Source organism: Rattus norvegicus, chromosome 8, assembly GCF_021556685.1.
Source record: "Rattus norvegicus strain SHRSP/BbbUtx chromosome 8, alternate assembly SHRSP_T2T, whole genome shotgun sequence".
Taxonomy (NCBI): domain Eukaryota; kingdom Metazoa; phylum Chordata; class Mammalia; order Rodentia; family Muridae; genus Rattus; species Rattus norvegicus.
The window spans coordinates 25,706,917-25,726,967 of NC_141541.1; the positions used below are offsets into that span (position 1 = coordinate 25,706,917).

At 49.2% G+C, this 20,051-nt stretch overlaps 1 protein-coding gene and 1 long non-coding RNA gene across 2 annotated transcripts in view; one reads left to right on the plus strand and one right to left on the minus strand.

Annotated features, from left to right (window-relative positions):
* Dnmt1 (DNA methyltransferase 1) overlaps positions 1–18,128 on the minus strand; it is a 45,965-nt gene extending 27,837 nt beyond the window's left edge. Inside the window, 9 exon segments of the mRNA NM_053354.3 lie at positions 120–157; positions 1,593–1,680; positions 2,030–2,061; positions 2,951–3,026; positions 5,584–5,656; positions 6,522–6,732; positions 6,854–6,961; positions 7,807–7,843; positions 17,969–18,128. Coding sequence (NP_445806.3) covers positions 120–157; positions 1,593–1,680; positions 2,030–2,061; positions 2,951–3,026; positions 5,584–5,656; positions 6,522–6,732; positions 6,854–6,961; positions 7,807–7,843; positions 17,969–18,048 — 743 coding nt within the window. The 5' untranslated portion in view covers positions 18,049–18,128.
* Positions 18,129–18,256: 128 nt separating this feature from the next.
* LOC148003979 (uncharacterized) lies at positions 18,257–20,051 on the plus strand. Its single transcript, XR_015627542.1, has 2 exons — positions 18,257–18,318; positions 19,010–20,051. It is a non-coding gene; the product is annotated as an uncharacterized LOC148003979 (long non-coding RNA).

Consider the following 20,051-nt stretch of genomic DNA (forward strand, 5'->3'; position numbering starts at 1 on the left):
GTAGAACTTCCCAGACTACACACTACACACTAGTAACTCAGTCCCAGCCCCTTATTGACAGCAGTGATGTTGCAACCAGGCACCACCGTAAGGCACAGAGGCATGACAGCTGCACTTACAGCTCTCTGGTTTGACGTCGAGGTCTCCTGTCATCTTCCTAAGAGAGGAAAATAAGAGTTGATAAAGAAGCCAGTCTGGTCTACATATGGAGTCAGAGTCAGCCACATATGCATACATACCGAGACCCTTGGCACCACCACCAAAAAAAAGTTAATCCCCCAATTTGTCCTGAATTCCTGCTATGGAATTGACAGACCCACAGTAGCCCTACTAGATTCTAGTCAGTAAGACTGGTAAGGTGAATGCTATCACCGAAGGGTGCCTCTTTCTGGGGTCCAGGCCGCACTTGGTTTTGTCTTGCTCTGATTCTTGGGGCTGTCTTTCTCAACTCACACATAAGCCTACATTAAAATACCTTTATTCAATCCCAACTCTGCTTCCTTAAAAATATTTAGGAAGCCCAGCGTGGGTGGCACAGGCCTTTAACCCCAGCACTCAGGAGGCCAGCCTGGTCTGCAGAGCCAGTTCGAGGACAGCCAAGTTCTTTTCTACACAAAAGAAACCCCATCTCCAACAAAACAAAACTGTGTTTGGTGGAGTCAGCAGACAGCAGAGGCATCCTTAGGAGACAAACCCCGGGGGACAGGAAAACCGAAAGCAAACCCCTGGCTGCTGCAGTTCACACACAAAAGTAAGGTTTCAAGGGTTAGGCAAATAGCTCAGCAGGCACAAAGGCTGCCATACAGGCCTAATGACCCAAGCTGGAGTTTCCTGAACACAGGAAGCCAAACCCAGAGCCACTGACATGCTCTGTGGCTGAAGGCACTTGCCATCTAGACTGATGACCTGAGTTTCTGGGTCCCATGATAAAAAAGAACCCCTAAAAGTTGTATTTCACATCCGCATGTGTAGACCCTAACAGACGCAATAAATGTAGTAACCCAGGTTTTTGTTTGTTTGGGTTTCTTTGGGTGCCTTTTAAGATAAGTTTCATGTAGCCCAGGCTGGTCTTGAACTTGCCACGTAGAAAACAGGAGGACCTCTATTTCCCAAGTACTAGGACTAAGTGCCTAGAAATCTTTGTTGTTCCTGAAGACGATGAGCCCCAAGGCTACATATGCACGGCAGGCAAGTACTCCACAACCAAGCTACGCTCTTAAAGGGCAACAGTAGCTGTGCAGCTCAGAGCCTTCACATCCTGGCAGTGCTGGCTCAACGGAAAGAACAGACCTCATTCCAGTCAAGGGGGCAACATTAGGTAGGCTTTCTTTGAGGACACCGGGGATGGAATCCAGAGCGTCAAGCACGCTATACAAATACTCTGCCACTGAGCTCAGCCCAGCCTAGAAGGCAGCCCTGTGTCTGGATGTTGCTATGGTACCACCAGCACCGCCTCTATGCTCACGAAGGAGACCTCCATAGAGGCTTTCAGTCAAGAAGACTTCCTAAGTCGGCCCTGTGCTCTCCCCACCCCTACCTCACTCCCAGAACCAGAGTGCCATGCTCAAGGAAAGAGCAGGGGAGGGCTTTACCTGTTCACCTTGCTCTTCCTGACACAGCTGGGTTCCTGGCCTTACTCGTTCAGGTTTCTCCACAGACTCTCCGGCACGACTGGCACGACTGCCAGGCAAAGGAGAATGTTACACACAGCAAGACCTGGCAAGACCCAGGCAGCTCAGGTTCCAGGGGCTTCATGAATCCAACTTCCTACACCAGCAGCAACCCCAGAATTCTGACAGTCAAGTGTTCTCTTACCATCAAGTATTGAATTGAGAGGCCTTTCAACCCAGGTCTCTAATATACCAGGAGACCTCGCCTCCTTTTGTGAAGAGGGAGGGATTGAAACACTAATAATTTGGTTCCAAATTCAGCACCCTGACGGGTTTACACTTACTACAGAGCCCCTTTCGACATTTCAGAAAGTAATTTATGTAACAGACAAACCCAAGACGAGACTATGGATTCTTACCTCTCTGTGCCTGCGACTCTGCGTTTCTTATCCTGGGCAGAGGGAGGAAGACAAGAAGACAATGTTGGTTCGAAAGGAAGATCAACAACACATGCAAATTAAACACGTGGGGAGAGCTAGGCGTGCTAGCCCACACCTGCAACCTGGTATCAAGCAACCGAGGCAGGAGGACCACCATAAGACTGTGCCCGCCCTGAGCTACCGTTTCAGGGCAGCCTGGATTACACAGTGGCATCCTGTCTCAAAGAGGGGCAGGGTGTGTGGAGAGATGGCTCAGCCACTAGAGTGCATATCGCTCTCCTAGAGAGCCAGACTTCAGTTCCCAGTTCCATCTCATGTGGCTCCTCTAACTTCTCTGGCTCCAGGTACCAGGCACCACTGGCTTCCTTGGGCACCTGCACACATGCACGCACACCCACACACAAACCCCAAAACATACATAGAAATCCCAGCTGGTGATGGTGGTCCACACCTGTCATCCTAGAACTTGGGAAGTGGAGATAGAAGATCAAGACTTCAAGCCCAGGCTCAACTAACATGCCCCTGGGCTACACGATACTGTCTCAATGTATTTGTATATCTCAAACACTGGGGCCCAGTGTGAGTTCAATGGTACAGTGCTTACCTAGGATGGGTGAGGCCCTGGGTTTGATCCCAACATTAATAAAACAGAACTGCCTCCCTATGCCGTCAGACAAGAACTACACGTCAGCAGTCCCAGGACTCCAGCCTGCTGGGCTACCATTTTCAAACCCATCAGGTTCCACCACCATGTAACACATTTTAACAGGTCGCTCCTCCCCCTCCTGTAACCCACACTGAAATGCCCCTACTATAAGGAAACTTTAGATAGATGACCTTTGTTCACTCTGTCAGCAAATAAATCAAAGTAAGTGTCCGGAGTCGACAGGGCTGGCCCACCTGGTCTCTCTCCTCTGCAGCAGATTCATTTGCGTTTCCCTTTTCAGAGTCTTCCTTGGGTTTCCGTTTAGCGGGACTGTCACACAGTGAGGAGAATGTTAGTTCTGAGATTCCCCAGCGGTCCAATGGCCCTCAAACTTCCCTTCTCTCACAAAAGACATTTTTTTTTCTTTTTTTCAGAGCTGGGGACCGAACCCAGGGCCTTGCGTTTGCTAGGCAAGCGCTCTACCACTGAGCTAAATCCCCAACCCCCACAAAAGACATCTTAAAGGTCCAGGTATCCTCCCTACCAGGAGAGGCCAATCCATCCAGGACTGAAGGTTTTTTTTTTTTGTTTTGTTTTGTTTTTTAAAAAGAACTCTGTATATGAACTCACTGTAGCTGTCTTCAGACACCAGAAGAGGGCATTAGATCCCATTACAGATGGTTGTGAGCCACCATGTGGTGGCTGGGAATTGAACTCAGGACCTCTGAAGAGCAATCAGTGCTCTTAACCACTGAGCCATCTCTCCAGCCTGTTCATGAAGGGTTTTAATGGTTACTTGTATTATTTTAATGTATGTGTGCATGTGCTCTTGGGAAACCAGGAGAGTTAGGTCTCCTGGAGCTGGAGTTACAGGCAGTTGTTAGGGCAATGATCACACATCCATATATTTGTTTTTAAACAAAAAAATTTAGATTTAATTTCATGCTTATGAGTGCTTTGCTTATATGTGCGTCTATGCTCCACACTGTACAGTGCCTGTGGAAGTCAGAGGTGTAGGATCCCCTGGAACTAGAGTTATCAGTTGGTTGTGGAGCACTGGGCCCTGAACCCAGGTCCTCTGCAAGAGCAGCAAGTGCTCTTAAGCACTGCCACCTGGAACTGGATGAAGCTGGTGGGGGTTTGTGTGTGTGTGTGTGTGTGTGTGTGTGTGTGTGTGTGTGTGTGTGTGTGTGTGTGTGTGTGTTTGGGTTTTTTTGGAGACAGGGTTTCTCTGTGTAGAGACCTGGCTATCCTGGAACTCTTGTAAACCAGGTTAGCCTTAAACTCCAGAGATCCACCTGCCTCTGCCTCTGCATGCTGGGATCAAAGATGTGCACCACCATGGCCCACCACTTTATTGAGACAATTGTCTCTCACGGATCCTAGAGCTCACTGGCTTGGTCACACTACCTAGCCAGCCAGCGCCACCTGTGTCCACCTGATCCATGCTACGACTGCAAACAAGCACTGGAATTCCTGGCTTTTAACACGAGTGTTGGGGATCTGAACACAGGTTCTGTGCAAACACTCTGCCTACCAGGTCGCCTTCTTGTTTCCAGCTTTAAGCGTCTGAGGTTTTATTTTGTATGTAATCTATGAACTGTGTGTGTTTGGTGCCAGAAGAGGACATGGATCCCCGAGTTGCAGGTGGTTGTGAACCACCATGTAGGTTCTGGGAATTAAAACCAGGTCTTCTTTAAAAGAGCCGCCCAGCTTCATACTTTGAGGCTGACTCAAAGAGCAGTTACCTCTGTCAAAAAAATCTGTTATTTTTGTAAGAAGCCATTGCTGTCTAGATTCATGTCTTTGAATTTGCGAAGTGGCGATGTCTAATGCTTCAGAGAAACACTGTGTGCTGGAGAGATGGCTCACTGATGAAGAGCGCCCAGTGCTCTTGAAGACCTGAGTTCCACCTAGGCTGGGTGGGTGAGCACGTTGCACAAGTGTACACGGATGACATATACACACCATATGTATAGGAACATGTGTGTGCAGCTGGAGAGACGGCCTGGTGGTGCCTGAGAGCAATTGCTCCTCTTGCAGAGAACCTGGGTTCAGGGCCCACCATTGGTAACTTCAATTCCAAGGGACCCAACACCCTCTTCTAATTTCCACAGGCACTGCAAGATGTGGTGCATAGACACACAAGCAGGCAAAACCCTGCGCGCATGGAATTAAATCTTTTTTAAAAACCCAGCGTATGTTTTGCGTGTTGATGTTGCTGTGAAGCTGGTGGACACGGCTTTATGGAGCCAGGTCCCGCTACAAAGTAGTTGCTAAAGGCAGGAGAGTAGCATTACGCTTTATTTTTCCGAGTGGTGGTGAGGAGGAGGGTCTTTGGCCTGCATGTATGACCACATGCATGCAGTGCCTAAGGAGGCTGGAAGAGGGCAGCAGATCCCAGGACTGGAGTTACAGAGGGTCGCTACCTCCCATGTCAGGGGAGAGAATCAAACCTGGGTCCTCTGCCAGAGCAGCAGTGCTCTGAGTGCCGAGACATCTCTCCAACTCAGCATAAGGGTTCTTGAGGGCTGTATCCTATAGCTTTGTGTATATGTATGCTTTAAGTTTTTTCACAAGGTGAAAAAAGCTCACAAGTAATGTTTGTCAATGTCTAGTGAACAAAAACCTGCAAAATGAATGTCTGTGAGGCCGAAGTGTGGCAGAGTGGGAAATCCTCTGCCTAGAATCCCCAAGGGGGAAGGCAGGAGCATGGCTCAGTGGTAGAGCTCCTAACATGAACCTGACTTTGAGTTCTGTCCTCACTACTAAAACAGAGGCAAGAAAGATACATGAGTTACGGAAGGCAGGGAAGTTCACTTGGACTCACTGTTTCCCCACGGTTACTAGGCCCAGAAATGCTAGCCAGCCACTCGTTACTACTAACCCCTTGAAGTGAGACGTGATGGTGGTCTGCCTGGTGGTTCTCCTCGTAGCCACCGAACTAGATGAAGCTTCAACTGTGTAAAAACAAGAGAAAAGGACACGGCTTCAGGAACACTTCAAGTCACTTCAGGAACAAGTAACTGCAGGCGCTGTAAGAACGCACATTTCTTGGCTCTCAGTCTGGATTATGAACTGCGTACCTGCTTACACAGGGCAACAGATACCCTCTAGAACTCCCACTGCTTAGCGGCTGGCAATAGCATCATACAGCCCAGAATCCAAGGAACGGTTTACAGCGACCACGTACCATGTCTACACCATTATAAAACTCAAAACCCTAAACTGAAACCTCACGTAGGAACCATCTGTGGCAGTCTAATCGAGGTAGACGTGCACAGAAAAGAAGCCAGAGGCCCAGCACAGCTCTCTGGCAGAGCATCTGTGCACCTGGGCTCCATTCTCCAGCACCACTATTCCTCCCTTGAGAAACAAACAGCCAAGGCTTGGCTTGACAGATGATGTGCCCTTCCCTAGCATACGCAGGTCTCGGGTTACACCCCTAGCACTCCAGAGGCAGGGACAAATGGACAAGGAAAGGGAAGTTAAGAAACCAGAGAATAAGGGTGCAGGGAAGTGTCAGTGTGGGCTTAGTGCTCACAAGGCCTTAGGCTTCCTTCTCAGCACCAGAAACAACCAGAATACATGTGGTGCATGCCATGGTTCAAGAGGACTGTCTCTTCAAATGAACCACAGCCTCCAAGATGCAAACCAGTCTATTGAGAGCAATCAGACAGCACAGCCTATCATGCCAGCACTCGGGGCAGAAGCAGGACAGACTAAGGTAGGCTGAGCTATACGAACAGGTAGAGGTGTCCGTCTCAAGAACGGCCAGAAAACCCAAAACAACCAACCGTAAGTCACTAGGTCTCGCGTCCTTACTCATGGTCTCACTGTCCGACTTGCTCCTCCTGGGTCCCCGAGGCTTGGGCCTGGATCTTGGGGATCGGTTTGAGTCTGCCATTTCTGCTTTCCAGGTTGGCCGACTCCCGTTGGCAGGACAACCGTTGGCTTTCTGAGTGAGAGAGAGTGTTCCGTTCTCCAGGCACAAATCCTTATTTAGAAGGGTCTTGACTTTAGCCAGGTAGCCTTCCTACAACAGGAAAGGAGAACTTAGGAGGAAGACATCATGGTAGGTAGGACACAGGGGCTGCTGCCCTTCCTCAGACCTGGAAGCAGACAGCTTTCCGGAAACTTGGAAAGAGCAGACTTACCTCAGACAATTCCTCTTTATGTAGTTTGGTTTCCAAGTCGCATAGCTGGCTTTTTATTTCTGTTTGCAGGAATTCATGCAGTAAGTTCAATTTCTCTTTCACACACTCCTGTGGGAAGGACATAGCTGAGGAACCCCAAGCTTCCAAGCTAGCAATTAAAATACAGGACAAAGACGCCTAACTGCCCCAATAGCTGGGGCGATAGGCAGCCCTGGCTCTGCTAAAAACTAAATACAAGCCAGGCATAGTGTAGGATGCCCAAGATCAACTCAGGAAGCCTAGGAGAGGGGGCTGCTGTAAATTTAAGGCCCGTCTGAACTACGTACTAAGTTCAGGTTCAACCCAAGATATGGATCAAAACCCTGCCTTTAAAAACAAAAACAAAGGGGTTGGGGATTTAGCTCAGTGGTAAGCACAAGGCCCTGGGTTCGGTCCCCAGCTCCGAAAAAAAGAACCCCCCAAAAAAAACAAAAAACAAAAAACAAACAAACAAACAAAAAAAAAACCCTAAAACTAAAACTAAGGGGTTGGGGATTTAGCTCAGCGGTAGAGCGCTTGCCTAGCGAGCTCAAGGCCCTGGGTTCGGTCCCCAGCTCCGGAAAAAAAAAAACAAACCTAAAACTAAACTAGGGTCTAGGGAGATGGCTTGGACACTTGCTATGCAAGCATGAAGATGAGGGTTCAGATGCCCAGTGCTAGCATAAAAGCTTGGCAGACATAGTAGCCAGCCTACAATCTCAGCGCTCAGGCAGACAGGATTCTTAGACTAAGCTTTAAACACGGGTTTTAGAACCTGTGAGTTCTAGATTAGTAAATGAAGTGCACAGCGACTGCTGTCTGAGGTCAACCTCTGGCCTCTGCATGCATGCACATAGGTACTCACACATACGTGAACACATGCAAAAGCATACAAAGTACACACACATCTAAGAATATGAAGGAAGAGCAGTTACCTTTTCTGTTAAGCCATCTCTTTCCAAGTCTTTGAGCCTGCGTAAAGGAAATAAATGAGCAACTTCATTTATCTGAGAATCTTTAAAACAAAAATTAAGGGAGGGGGTTAGAATTGTGGTACAGTATTAGCCTCCTGCTAAGGCAGGAGATCATTCAAGCCTGTAACTTTGCAGCCAACTTGGGCAACGCAATGAGAATTGTATCCTCAAGAAAAAGAAAGGAGAGGGGGAATCAATGTAGTATTTGAGTACTGGGGAAACACAGCACCTCTTCGGCAGCATCAACTTTCCTTTTGGCTGTTTTCTAGAGAGAAGAGTCTCCCACAGCTGGGTGTCTGAGAATGCCTTGAACCCCTACTCCTGCATCCACCTCTCAAGTGCTAATACTACAACTATGCCCCACCCCGCCTGAATTTCTAGTATGTTTTACTATGGCTTCCCACGATGTCCTTAAAAACCTGCATCAGAGAGCCGCTCACACTGTCAGACCAGCACCCTACTGACAGCCTGGGTTACATAGTGCGACCATACCTCAGATAACAGGGCTGGAGATGTGGCTCAGCCAGCAGACTGCTTGCCTAGCATGCATGAGGCACTGGGTTCCTGGGTATTGTGGTACACGCCTGTAATTCCAGGACTCAGCATGAAGAGGAAGGAGGATCGAGACTTCAGAGTCACCGGGTTGTACAATGTGAGTTTGAGGCTAGCTTGGACTACAGGAGACCATTTCCAAGCAGAGGGAAAATATACAAGAAAAGTGGGGAGCTGTCAGTCAGGGTCCTTCTATAACCTGGATGACCTACAACTGTTTTCCCTAACTGGGTAAGCTCTTAAAAGGCCTTCCACAGCATGCATGATGTCAGCATGAGTCATGGCTGCATTGTCGGGATCAGCCAGCTGATGGCTCCTGAAGGCCATGTATGGCTGGCCGCCTTTCACTGACGAACTGAAGAAATGGGAGCAGTGACGGGTACAGGGGATCAGGCATGCCCACACAGCCTGAGGAGGAGGAGCTGGACATAAAGTGAGAGGTGAACTGGTGAGCCAAGAACGCAGCTCAGGAGTAGAGTTCCAGCCTGGAATGTGAAGGCCCTGAATCCCATGCACTACATGGGGAGTGACAACACTGCAGGCGGAAATCTCAACCTCCAGAATGTGTACCTAAGTTCAGAAGTACAGAATTCTATTGGAATTGTCTGAAAACTGGTCAGATTATTGAAGATGTCCTTACCTCTCTGGTCAGGGAGAGAGACTAGAAGGAAAAGACACAGAAGGGGCCACCTGTTACTCAGTGTGAGGGCCTGGGGGCAGTGGAGGGTGAACAGGTCTAACCAGCTAGGTAGGGGTCAGAAGCCAGGGCACTACGGGAGTCTGGCCCCTGCATCTTTGCCTCATCCCAGCAGCTCCCAAGTCTGGCTTCTCAGGTTTCAGTAACTAGAGGGTAGATCCCGTCTTCGTCTTCCCGGCAGCTGCAGGACTAGGGTCACCATGGTTACTCCAATTACTCTTACTGGCAGACCCTGTCTCCTCCTCCTAGCACTGCTCCTATACATGGGTGCCTACACGCACGTGCTAGAACCCTGAGAAAGGAGGCAAACACAGTGAGGAGCTAGACACTGTTGTCCCAGGGAACACGCTGGGTAAGGAGACTTAACGTTAGCAGACAAGGACCTGCCTACCAGCCTGGCAGTCAGCTCAGGGGCTTTTCGCTTAGGAAAGATGCCCCTACACACTGCAGATGTACTCACAGCTAACTACAGTACCACAGGGACTCAAGGTCTTGGCAGCTGGGGCCTTGAGAATGCTTACTGGGTATGCACATTCTGGGTTCCAACCCCAGCACCCAGGAACCCAGGTAATTACCACATAATGCACACCGTGAGCCCAGCACTTGGGAGTTAGGAGGTAAGAGATCCAAGAGTACAAGGCCAGCCTAGACTACATAACGAGTTTAAGGTTAGCCTGGCTCCATATAAACAACTAAAAATAAATACGGCTCTGGAATGGTGTTTTGTTTTTTTTTAAGCTCAGGCTGGAGTATGACAGAGCCTAACATACACAAAGCCCTGAGTCCTACCCCAGCACCCAAACAAAAAGAAAACTCTTCTAGGAGCTCAGAGGGCTATCCCAGCAACAGTCATCTCCCTACACTAAATTACCCTACAGTAACTTCGCCAAAGGCAAGACTCAAAGAAAGGCAGCTGCAGAAGTAGACATTTGTAGCCAGAGGCATAAACGCAGCTGCTACGACAGCCCACGTGACTGTCTTGTCCCTTTTGTGCCCCACCTGAGCACAGATGGAATCAGAAAGTCACCATGTGTTGAGCAAGAGGCCTACTACCGAGTTATACTCCCAAACCCAGCTATGTCCCTTAAAATCACGACGGGCCACAGCTACGGTGACCACCGCTCGACAGTCTCTAGATCCCGAGATTCCTCCAAGAAAGACTCAGTCAGGTGTGGTAGGACAGGCCTGGAATGCTAGCACTCAGAATGGAGAGTTCACAGGCTAGCCCATGCTACAAAAACCAACCGTCTCAAACAAAGTGAGCGAAACGACAAAGCCCAGGTCTCCAGTGAAGAACTGGAAACACCCTCAGCCCCATGCTAGCCCAATGGGCTACGATTCACTCGAAACTACTTCCACAGCTTAGCTTCCGTCTGAGGAAGATAAACTATGCACAAACCTTGAAAAAGTAGGCAAACTTAGCCAGGCACAGCAGCAGCGCTGTACTGGAATCCCCACACTCAAGAGGTAGAGGCAGGAGGATGGCAAGTCCCAGACCAGCCTGGATTTTATGGCTCAACTCTATTTCAAACAAGACAACGGAGGGCTCCAGTGAGAGGGCCAGTGGGTAAAGGCACCTCCCATCAAGCCTGACCAAAGCGCAACCAAGGGTGTGGGGAGGACCTGCAGTCCTGACCCTCCACATACACACCGTACACGCACACGACAGACCTAATCTTAACACATCTAACACAGATGAACAGTTAAAACTCGAGCTCTTCAGCGGGGCCACAGTGGCGCATGCCTTTGACCCCAGCACTCAGGAGCCAGAGGCAGGCAGATCTGGGCTCAAGGCCAGTATAGTCTACAGAGCGAGTTCTAGGACAACCAGGGATACACAGAGAAACCCTGTCTCAAGAGGAAAAAAAAAAAAACAAAACAAAAAACAAAACAAACTTGAGCTCTTCCCTGGAGAACAAGCCCAACAGCATGAAGGAGGACCTAGGCAGAGGGAGCCTTCCAGGGCGGAAGCTGCTTCTAAGACACCCCCCCCCCAAATAGCCCTAACAGTGCCAGAAAAGGTAAGTCCAGAGAGGGGCCAGCAACAGTGGGAGGTGCTCAGAAGCATTCGTGTTGTTCCAAGGCCATCAAAAGAACCATGGGAGAGGAAAGACCACGATATCAGAGCCATACTTTTAGGAAAAATTTGTCTGACATGAACTAGAGAGACTGCAAAGGTTAAGTTATTTCAACATCCTAAACCAGAAATGCTGGTCTGAAATATAACTTGGCAGCACACCAGGGCCTGTTCCAGAGCCCTGCCTTTTCTCTGCTGGGGATGGAACCAGGGCCATGCTGAAGGCACAACTCTCCCACCCAGCTGGACCCAGCTCCCTGCCTCTGACCAGGAAGACGGGGCGAGGTCATCCGATGAATCAAATGTCTTGGGTAGCACAATGATGTTGTTCCCTCCTCACAAGATGCTGTTGCTCTGACCCCAGGACCGTGACTAACTTGTTTGGCAACAGCAACTCTGCAGATCTGACTAAGATTCCAGCATTTTCGAGTGAAAGATGGGAAGAAGATTATCAGGGGCGATCGACAGGAGCGGATCACTTAACTCCCTCAGCACAGAGCCTTGGAGGGAAGGTCAGGGGCACAGGCTTGGCCCAGGAGGCTGACTTTAAAGTGGACATGGTGGCAGGGAAGACCGAGAGGGTAGGAGTCAACCCGTCAGACCATTCCAGACGCTAGAGACTACTCAGTCTGGCCTTAGCCAGACAGTGTGGGACCTGCAACTCCAACACTCAAGAGGCTGAGGCAGGAACATCACGAGTTTCAGGTCATCCCCCAGTTACATAACAAGTCTGAAGCCACCGTTCTGTTCTGTCCGGAGGGCTGCGAGATGAGTCAGCAAGGGTCCATGTGAGGATCCTGGGACCCATAGGAAAAGCTACAAGTGAAGCGAACAATCCCAGGCTTGCTAGCCAGCCGATCGGACCGAAGAGGAGTTCTAGGCTCCCTGAGAGAGTTTACAGATTTATTGATTTATTGTGTATACAGCAAAGAAAGATCTCAAAAAATAAAATGGAGATAATTTTGGAAGACAACCAACAATGACCTCTGGCCTGCCAGCGCACACGCATGCACTTGTGCACACAAATGTATTTAAAATATACACACACACGCATACACACACATACATATACATATATATACATACATATATATAGCCAGTGAGATGACTCAGTAGTTAAGAATTTACCATACATCGGGCTGGGGATTTAGCTCAGTGGTAGAGCGCTTACCTAGGAAGCGCAAGGCCCTGGGTTCGGTCCCCAGCTCCGAAAAATAGAAAAAAAGAACCAAAAAAAAAAAAAAAAAAAAAAAGAATTTACCATACATCTAGAAACCTAAATTTGATCCCCAGAATCCACCCCAAGGTGGAAAGAGTATCCAATGCCAACAATTTGACCTCTGCTGTCACACATAACCACTACAGAATAAAAATTAATCATTCCCAGAGGTCTGTATACATGTTGAGGAGTGCACCTGCATTCATACGAATACATATGTATGACAGGTATAATACACACCTATCAGAGTACTCAAGGTTGCAGAAGGGAAACTGAGCTCAAGATCACCCAGAAGTATACAACTGAAATTACAAAAAAGAATCAGGGCAGAGCTTGGTAGCGCATGCCTTTAATCCCAGCACTTGGAAGGCAGCGGCAAACAGGCAGGCAGTCTGAGTTCAAGGCCAGCCTGGTCTACATAGTCAGTCAGGTCTACACAGAGAAACACTGCCATGAACAAAAAATTTACACACACGACAGCAAGAAACTAAGTAGTTCCCCGGAGAGGACACTTTCCCTACCCATTTCAAGAAGAAACCTTGATTTCTTCTCTACCCATCCCATCCCTCATTCCTGACCTACAGAATTGTACAAGAGAATAGCAGTGTTTGTCCCAAGGTGGGGCTGAGAGACACAGCACTTGCCTGGCATGTCCAAGAGCCCCAGATCCATGGCCAGCCCTAAGAAGATACACAGAAGGTCACCTCAACCTGAGAAAGATCTAAAAGCTAAGCCAGGCTTGGCAGCTTATGCTGGCGATTCAGCAGCACTCAGAAGGCTGAGGCAGGAGGATAGAGAATTCAAAGCTAGCCTGGGTTACAAAGACTGTTTTAAAACAGAAGGGGGACTTGAGACCTGGCATACAAAACGCCTAGGCAAACTGCAGAGAGAACAACCCTAGATGATTCTACAAGCAAGCTTGAAATTAAAGCCCATTCCACAGAGTACCTGAGTATTTGGCACCCTGGATGGTAAAACCCCCACCCTCAACCCCCACCCCCTCAATGCCATGATGGCCCAGAGTAGAGACCACCAGAATGGAGCGCTAACCTACTCCTAACATGAGTACAGCCTACAGAACCCCAAGGAGCAGTCAGCCCCAGCCCCATTTTTCAGATAGCACATTGAGTGGTAAACTATCTGCCTTGAGTTCTATTCCCCCCAGAACAGATGGGGAGCCCTAGAGAGACGGCTTGGTGGTTATCAGCACACATTGCTCTTACAGAGGACTTTGTTCAGCACTGGGTCGGGCAGCTAACAAGACCCCTCTCCCCCCATGTAACTCCAGCTCTGTGGGGTCTGACACCTGTGGTCTCTACGGGCACATGCATGCACATGACACGCAAATAGACAAAGATAAGTTAGGTTGGGGATTTAGCTCAGTGGTAGAGCATTTGTCTAGCAAGCGCAAGGCCCTGGGTGTGGTCCTCAGCTCTGGAAAGACAAAAATAGCAAAAACTGGACATGGACTGGGTACTAAGATTAAGACGGCATTCACAGAGCTGTAAGAGACAGTGTACAACTTAACAAAACACCTGTCCTAAAAAGAGTGTGCTCCAGGTCAGCTGCAATGAGGGGTATCCCCCAGTTCCCTACCCATTCCAACATAGAGCAAACGGACACAGGCCTGGGTTCAACTTCGGCACAGCAAAAATAAAGTTTAAATCACAGAGCTCAGCACACTTCCTATTTGAGTTAAGCCAGGCTGTGTCATCTTTCTGAGGAGTGATCTTAAGTGCACAGAAGAGAGAAAGTCAGCAACTAGAGGGCTTGCCTCGTTCACCTAAGGCTCCCAGCTCCATCGCTAGTGCCACAGTAATCAGTGTGAACACATGGATGTCAGCACCTGGAAGTGGAGGCAGGAGGATTGGGAGTCCATGTCATCTTAAAGCTACACAGGGTATGTGAGGCCGGCCCTGGCTACCCAACCGCCTAAGAAAACAAAAACAAAAACAAAAAAGGTCGGAGGAAGTCAGTAAAACGATTGTCACAGAAGCACAAGGGCCAGAGTTTGGATCTCAAAGACGTAGAAAAGGACTTCCACGCCTGCTGGCCAGGCAGACTAATAAATCAGCGAGTTACAAGGTTATAAGCAAGTGGTCTCAAAGAAAAGGTTACTAGTCTCCTACTCAGAGGCTCAGGTAGGAGGAACGGTTGTTAGCTCCAGGCCAGCCTAGTTTACATATCAAATGCTAGAGTAGCAGGGGGCTGAGGAGTGAAAACCGGTCTCAAACAAAAAAGCAATTAAGGTTGAAAGTGAAAATCCAGCTCCAGGGATCCAATGCCCTCTTCTGGCCTCCTAGGGCATCAGGCACAGATGTGGGCACAGAGGCACTCACCAGCACCTATACCTGCCTCTCCCTCTCCCTCAGCATAAGGGGGAAGGCAAGAAACCAATTCCAAAAAGTTCAAATGGAATTAAAAAGGCAGCAGCAGCTTTCTAAACTGGCCATGGTGGCAGCTTAGTATCCAAGAGGCAAAGGCAGGTGGATATCAGAGTTCGAGGGCAGCCTGGTCCCCAGAGTTCCAGGCTAGCTGAGGCTACATAGTAAGACCCTGTCTCAAAATGAAATAAAACTTATAGGGTCAGATGAAATGGCTCCATTTCTTGTTACCACGACTGATGGTCTGAGCTCCATCTCCAGTACTGCCCAAGAACTGACTCGGGAAAAGTATTCTGACCGCCATAATACACTGCTAAATATGCACATGCAGACGCAGACAGATAAATGTAGTTAACTATGGCTTGGGGAGACGGGCACGTGTCCCACATCCTTGACCACCTACCTCAGTATGACCCCAAATCCACATGGTGAAAGTGTAACAAACACCATGAAAACGTCTAACTGCCACACGTACGCTGTGGTACACATGCACATAAAGTTAAAAAGTCTCCCCTTAACACATACCAGAGTGCATACATGTGTGTATACATATATGTGTATATATGTGTATATACGTATATATGTATCACACACCATTTATATGTAAGTTTAACAAAAATGAGTCAGCCAGGCACGTAACACGCATCACTTGAGAGGAACAATAGCAAGACCGAGACCAGACAAACTACATAGAGACCAGACCATGCCTTGAAAATAAGTTTCAATTGTAAAAAATGGAAAGAAGTTAGACACCCGTGTCAAAGGAACCTCCCTAGGGAAGAGGATGCCACCTGTTCAGGAAAAGAAATCCCTCACCTGCAAGGTGTGAATGTCTGAAATGAGGCCTTAGTTGAATTCTAACTCACGACCTTCCTGCCTCCCAAAGGCTGGGGTTATAGGCCATGGCCGCCACATCTCACTAAAAAGCATGATTTGAATTCCTCAAAGATGCAGGGTTTACTGTATTTCAAAGAAACGGTCAGTCTGGGGCTGGCAAGAGAATTCAGCCGATGAGGGGAAGCTACCAAGCCTGATGACATGAGTTCCATAACCAGGACCTTGTGGAAAGGTCAGTTCCTGCAAGGGGTCCTGACCTCCACTCAAGCTGTAGCACATACCCTCCCCTCATACACACTAAGACTTAAAATCCACATGTTGAAAAATCCTGTATTTTATACAGCTAGCAGAACTATGCACATTTCTATTTAAACTGCCATTTAAATACAAAACAGGGTGGACGGAAGCTGCAACAAGGCCTAAGTCAGCTTCTGGACTATCCCACCAAATGTCAGTACCTCTCTATCTCACACTGTAGATACTTTGCAACTAAGTTTTTCTAAATCAAAAGTTAACCCGGGTCATATTCCTGTAATCCCAGCACTTGAGTAGATACAAGAGATCAAGGCTAGCCTGGGTTATACAGTCAGCCTAAGGCTAGCCTTCTTGGGCTACAGGAATCCTTTCCTGGAAATGAAAACAACACACACACACACACACACACACACACACACACACACACACCCCAAAGAACAGGAAAAAAACAAGACAGAAAGGCAGGTTACAGCACTGTCTAACTTTAAAGAACGAAATACTTTAATAGGTATGTATTTTTTGGTAGTAAATTGTAAAGGTAAAAAAATCTGTTGAGGTGTGTCAAAGGCTGTGAATGTTTGTGTCTATATAATCAAAAAGCCAGCATTCAATAACCAAACCATCATGGTGGTACATGTCAGTAACCCCCAGCACTGAGGAGTCACAGGCAGGGAGATGGGGAATTCTAGGCCAGTCTGAGAAAACTCACCAAGAATCCATCTCCAAGAAAAGAAAAAGTGAAAGGGCTGGAGATGTATAGCTCAGTGGTAGAAACCGTTCACAGAGTTTCAGGTCCAATCCCGGGGGCAAACTGGGGGTGGGGAGTGTTTGACAAGGGGGAATTCAGGCTCTCCTCCCACTTCATCCCCCTAAACCTCAAAAGGCAACCGGCCTGGCAACACCCCACCAAACTAACCCATGGAAATACCAAAAGTAAACTCATTATCGGGTTGGAATATGTGCAGCAAAAGTCAGGGAACCTATGACTAAGTAGCGCACAGTGACACGTGGGACAAGCTTTCAGGATTGAACGGATGGACGATGCCCTTCTGGAACAGGAAGCAGGATCCGGTGTTCCCGCCAATCCCTGAACACAGACCTCCCCGTGGAGGTATGGAAGGTACTAGTGGTAGGATCCCTCATTTCCAGTGACACAACATTGAAAGTTGAAGAGCTTCCTTGACTGCTCGGGCGGGAGTGTGGGGGAATTCATATGTTCTGAAATGGGAGTTTTATCTGCCATCTCACTCCTCGGAATAAACACTAGACAATGTAAAAAGCTTCCTCGATGGCGGCAGAATCGAAGGAACTGGTTCACAGGGGTTAAAATAACGGGGCGGGGGCGGAGACATCTTACTATCATCCATTTTTCCCTCCCTCTGATACACATTTTGGACAGTGTTAAAAGGTTTCCTCGATTGCTCTGGGATCTCGGGACAGTTTATGTTACTGCCAAAGTGGAGGGCCCACTCTGCACCACCTCTCTCCAGGCATAGTCTCTGATAGCTCCAGGATCGCAGGAGCTCCTTTGGGATAAAAACAAAACAAAAACCCACGAGGGCTGTAAGCTGCTCAGGCCCAGCACCGCACCATGAGAGAAAAAGCTCCTAGGACTTGACAGCGGGACTCGAACGGAGAAATGCAGAGCCCTTCTGCACGAGGGCCTTCGGGGTCCCAGCGGAGGAACCCTCGGGTGGGCGCGGCGGGATCTGCAGGGCACCGGAAGTGAAGGCTGGAGAGGGGTGGGGGCTTCAGGGTGTCCACAGGCCCTGAGAGGGGCACTTCCTGCAACCCAGGAGCCGGGCTGGCCGAAGAGGGGAAACCCTGAAGGTGTCCCCAAGCTTGTTCTATTCCAGAAGGCTAGAAGGGACCATCCCCTTCCTCCCTCAAGTTCCCAGTCAATGGGCTTGCCAGCAACCAGGCCCCCACCCATTTTGGCGCCAACAGCCAGAGGCGCGCGCGACCGGAAGCACAGCCCGCGCCAAACGCTGCCCCGCGCATGCGCGCCCTGGCTGTCAGCGGCCGCAGGGCCACCCCGAGATACCCCAATAAATGCCTCCGCATCGGTCCCGCCCCTCGCCCCCACTTTGTGTGGTACCTACCGCCTGCGGACATGGTCGGGGAGCGAGCCTGCCGGGGAGGCAAGTGCAGGCACTCGGGCTGGAGCTGTTCGTGCTGGCATCTTGCAGGTTGCAGACGACAGGACAGCTCTGAACGAGACCCCGGCTTTTTCGCGCGCGCGGAAACCAATTGGGAGGGGGCGGCGCAAGCGGAAGCAGCATGTACCACACAGGGCAAGAGAGTGGGGGAAGACAATGCTATGCCCGAACGGAGTGCGCATGCGCAGGACGGAGGCACCCACACCTCCTGGCTGGAGTGGGCTCGTCCGCACTGTGACTGGAGCCACTCACCTCCCCCTTGCCTGAAGAGGTGGATCAGCCCTTGAGAGCAGGTAGTACTCCCCTTTCACAGGGCACCCACATCCAGGCACTCCAAGCCCTTGTAGTTCCACTTCCAGGGGATCCTACGCCCTCTTCTGGTCTCTATGGGCACCGCACTCACATGCACAAACACAATTTTTTTTAAAAAAAGTGATCTTTTGAGTCGGGCAGAGGTGGTGGAGTCTGTGGCGCCATGTTTTTAATCCCAGCACTCTGGGGGCAGAAGTGGGAGGATCTGTGTGTTCAGCCTGGTCTAAAAACAGTCTTTTTAAAAAAGAAAAAAAGGGTTGGGGATTTAGCTCAGTGGTAGAGCGCTTACCTAGGAAGCGCAAGGCCCTGGGTTCGGTCCCCAGCTCCAAAAAAAAGAACCAAAAAAAAAAAAAAAAAAAAAAAAAACCCAGGCAGCAGTGGCGCATGCCTTTAATCCCTTGCACTGAGGCAGAGGCAGACAGATCACTATTTGAGGCTAGCCAAGTCTATACAGTGAATTCTAGGACAGCCAGGGCTATACAGAGAAACCCTGTCTCAAAACAAAAGGGTGGGCTTCAAGGGTGGGCTTGTCTGTGAAAGAGACCCAAAGAGTGAGCAGCACCAACGAGAAAGAAAATACCAGAGAGAAACGGAGACGAACAGGTTCCAGGGCCCAAAATGTAGATCTCTACGGCAGTGCCACCTCGTGTATAATGGGTAATTGGATTGCAGGTTGGACAAGATGCTCCTCAGCCTATCACAGGCCACAGGGACACCTCTGGGGAAAGCAGGAAAGATAGAAGGACAGGAACAGGGCAGTCAGCCATCTCAGAGGGAAACCATCAACCAGCCAGAACCTAGCCCTGCCACCGGTGAGTCGCATTGGAAAGAAGCAAAGAGCACAGATGACAGACAGGCAGATTCCCTGTTGAGTTGCCTCAAGTCAAGGAACAGGGTCCTGGGAATGAGGCTCCATGCATGCTAGAGAATGGTAATACTAAGCTTTGCCCCCCAGTCCCTCACCAGCCATATTCTAAGCCAGACTTCAGGGACATCTGCTTTATTAGCAACTGCTGCCGAGATGAGAGAGAAGTGTGGAATCCAGGCTGGCAGGACAGCCCCATCGGTAAACGTGCTGCCAAGCCTATCCTGATGTCCTGGAACTCCATGGCAGAGGGAGAGGACGGTCTCCATCCAAGCTGTTCTGACTTCCACACATGCACCATAGCATGTGTTATGAGCCCTCCCACAACAGATTTAAATACATATAATAAAGGGGAATCAGACAAGCACTTGTTCCGTCTGCAGAGCGAGCGCTATCTGGATGAACACATCCTCCACCAAGCACGGCTCCACTGACCACTTCTCTCGAGCCTGTGTGCCCCAGGACTTCCATTGTTTCTACAGAACATTCTCTGGGAAGATTTGTACAGCCCCAAACACTTCCACCAAAACTCCCCCGGACCACATGGAAACCACCTGTTACTCCTACCAGATGCCATTCTTGGTAGTCATGGCCAGAGACTCTTTCTTACCATCTATCTCACTGGAGTGGAGGTCAAACTTTCATAGAGAAGGGGATATTGAAGGTTTTGTGAACCACATAGTAAAGAGCTGTCCCAATAAAACTTTATTAGTGCAAACGCATGGTGGGCCAATTACAGCTATCTGCCGAATCAGCACAAAGACCACCAGAAGTGCCCGATACTTAGATAAGGCACTGCTGTGGTCAGTGATAAAAGTGCTTTTCCAAAATAAAGATATTTTTGTTTCA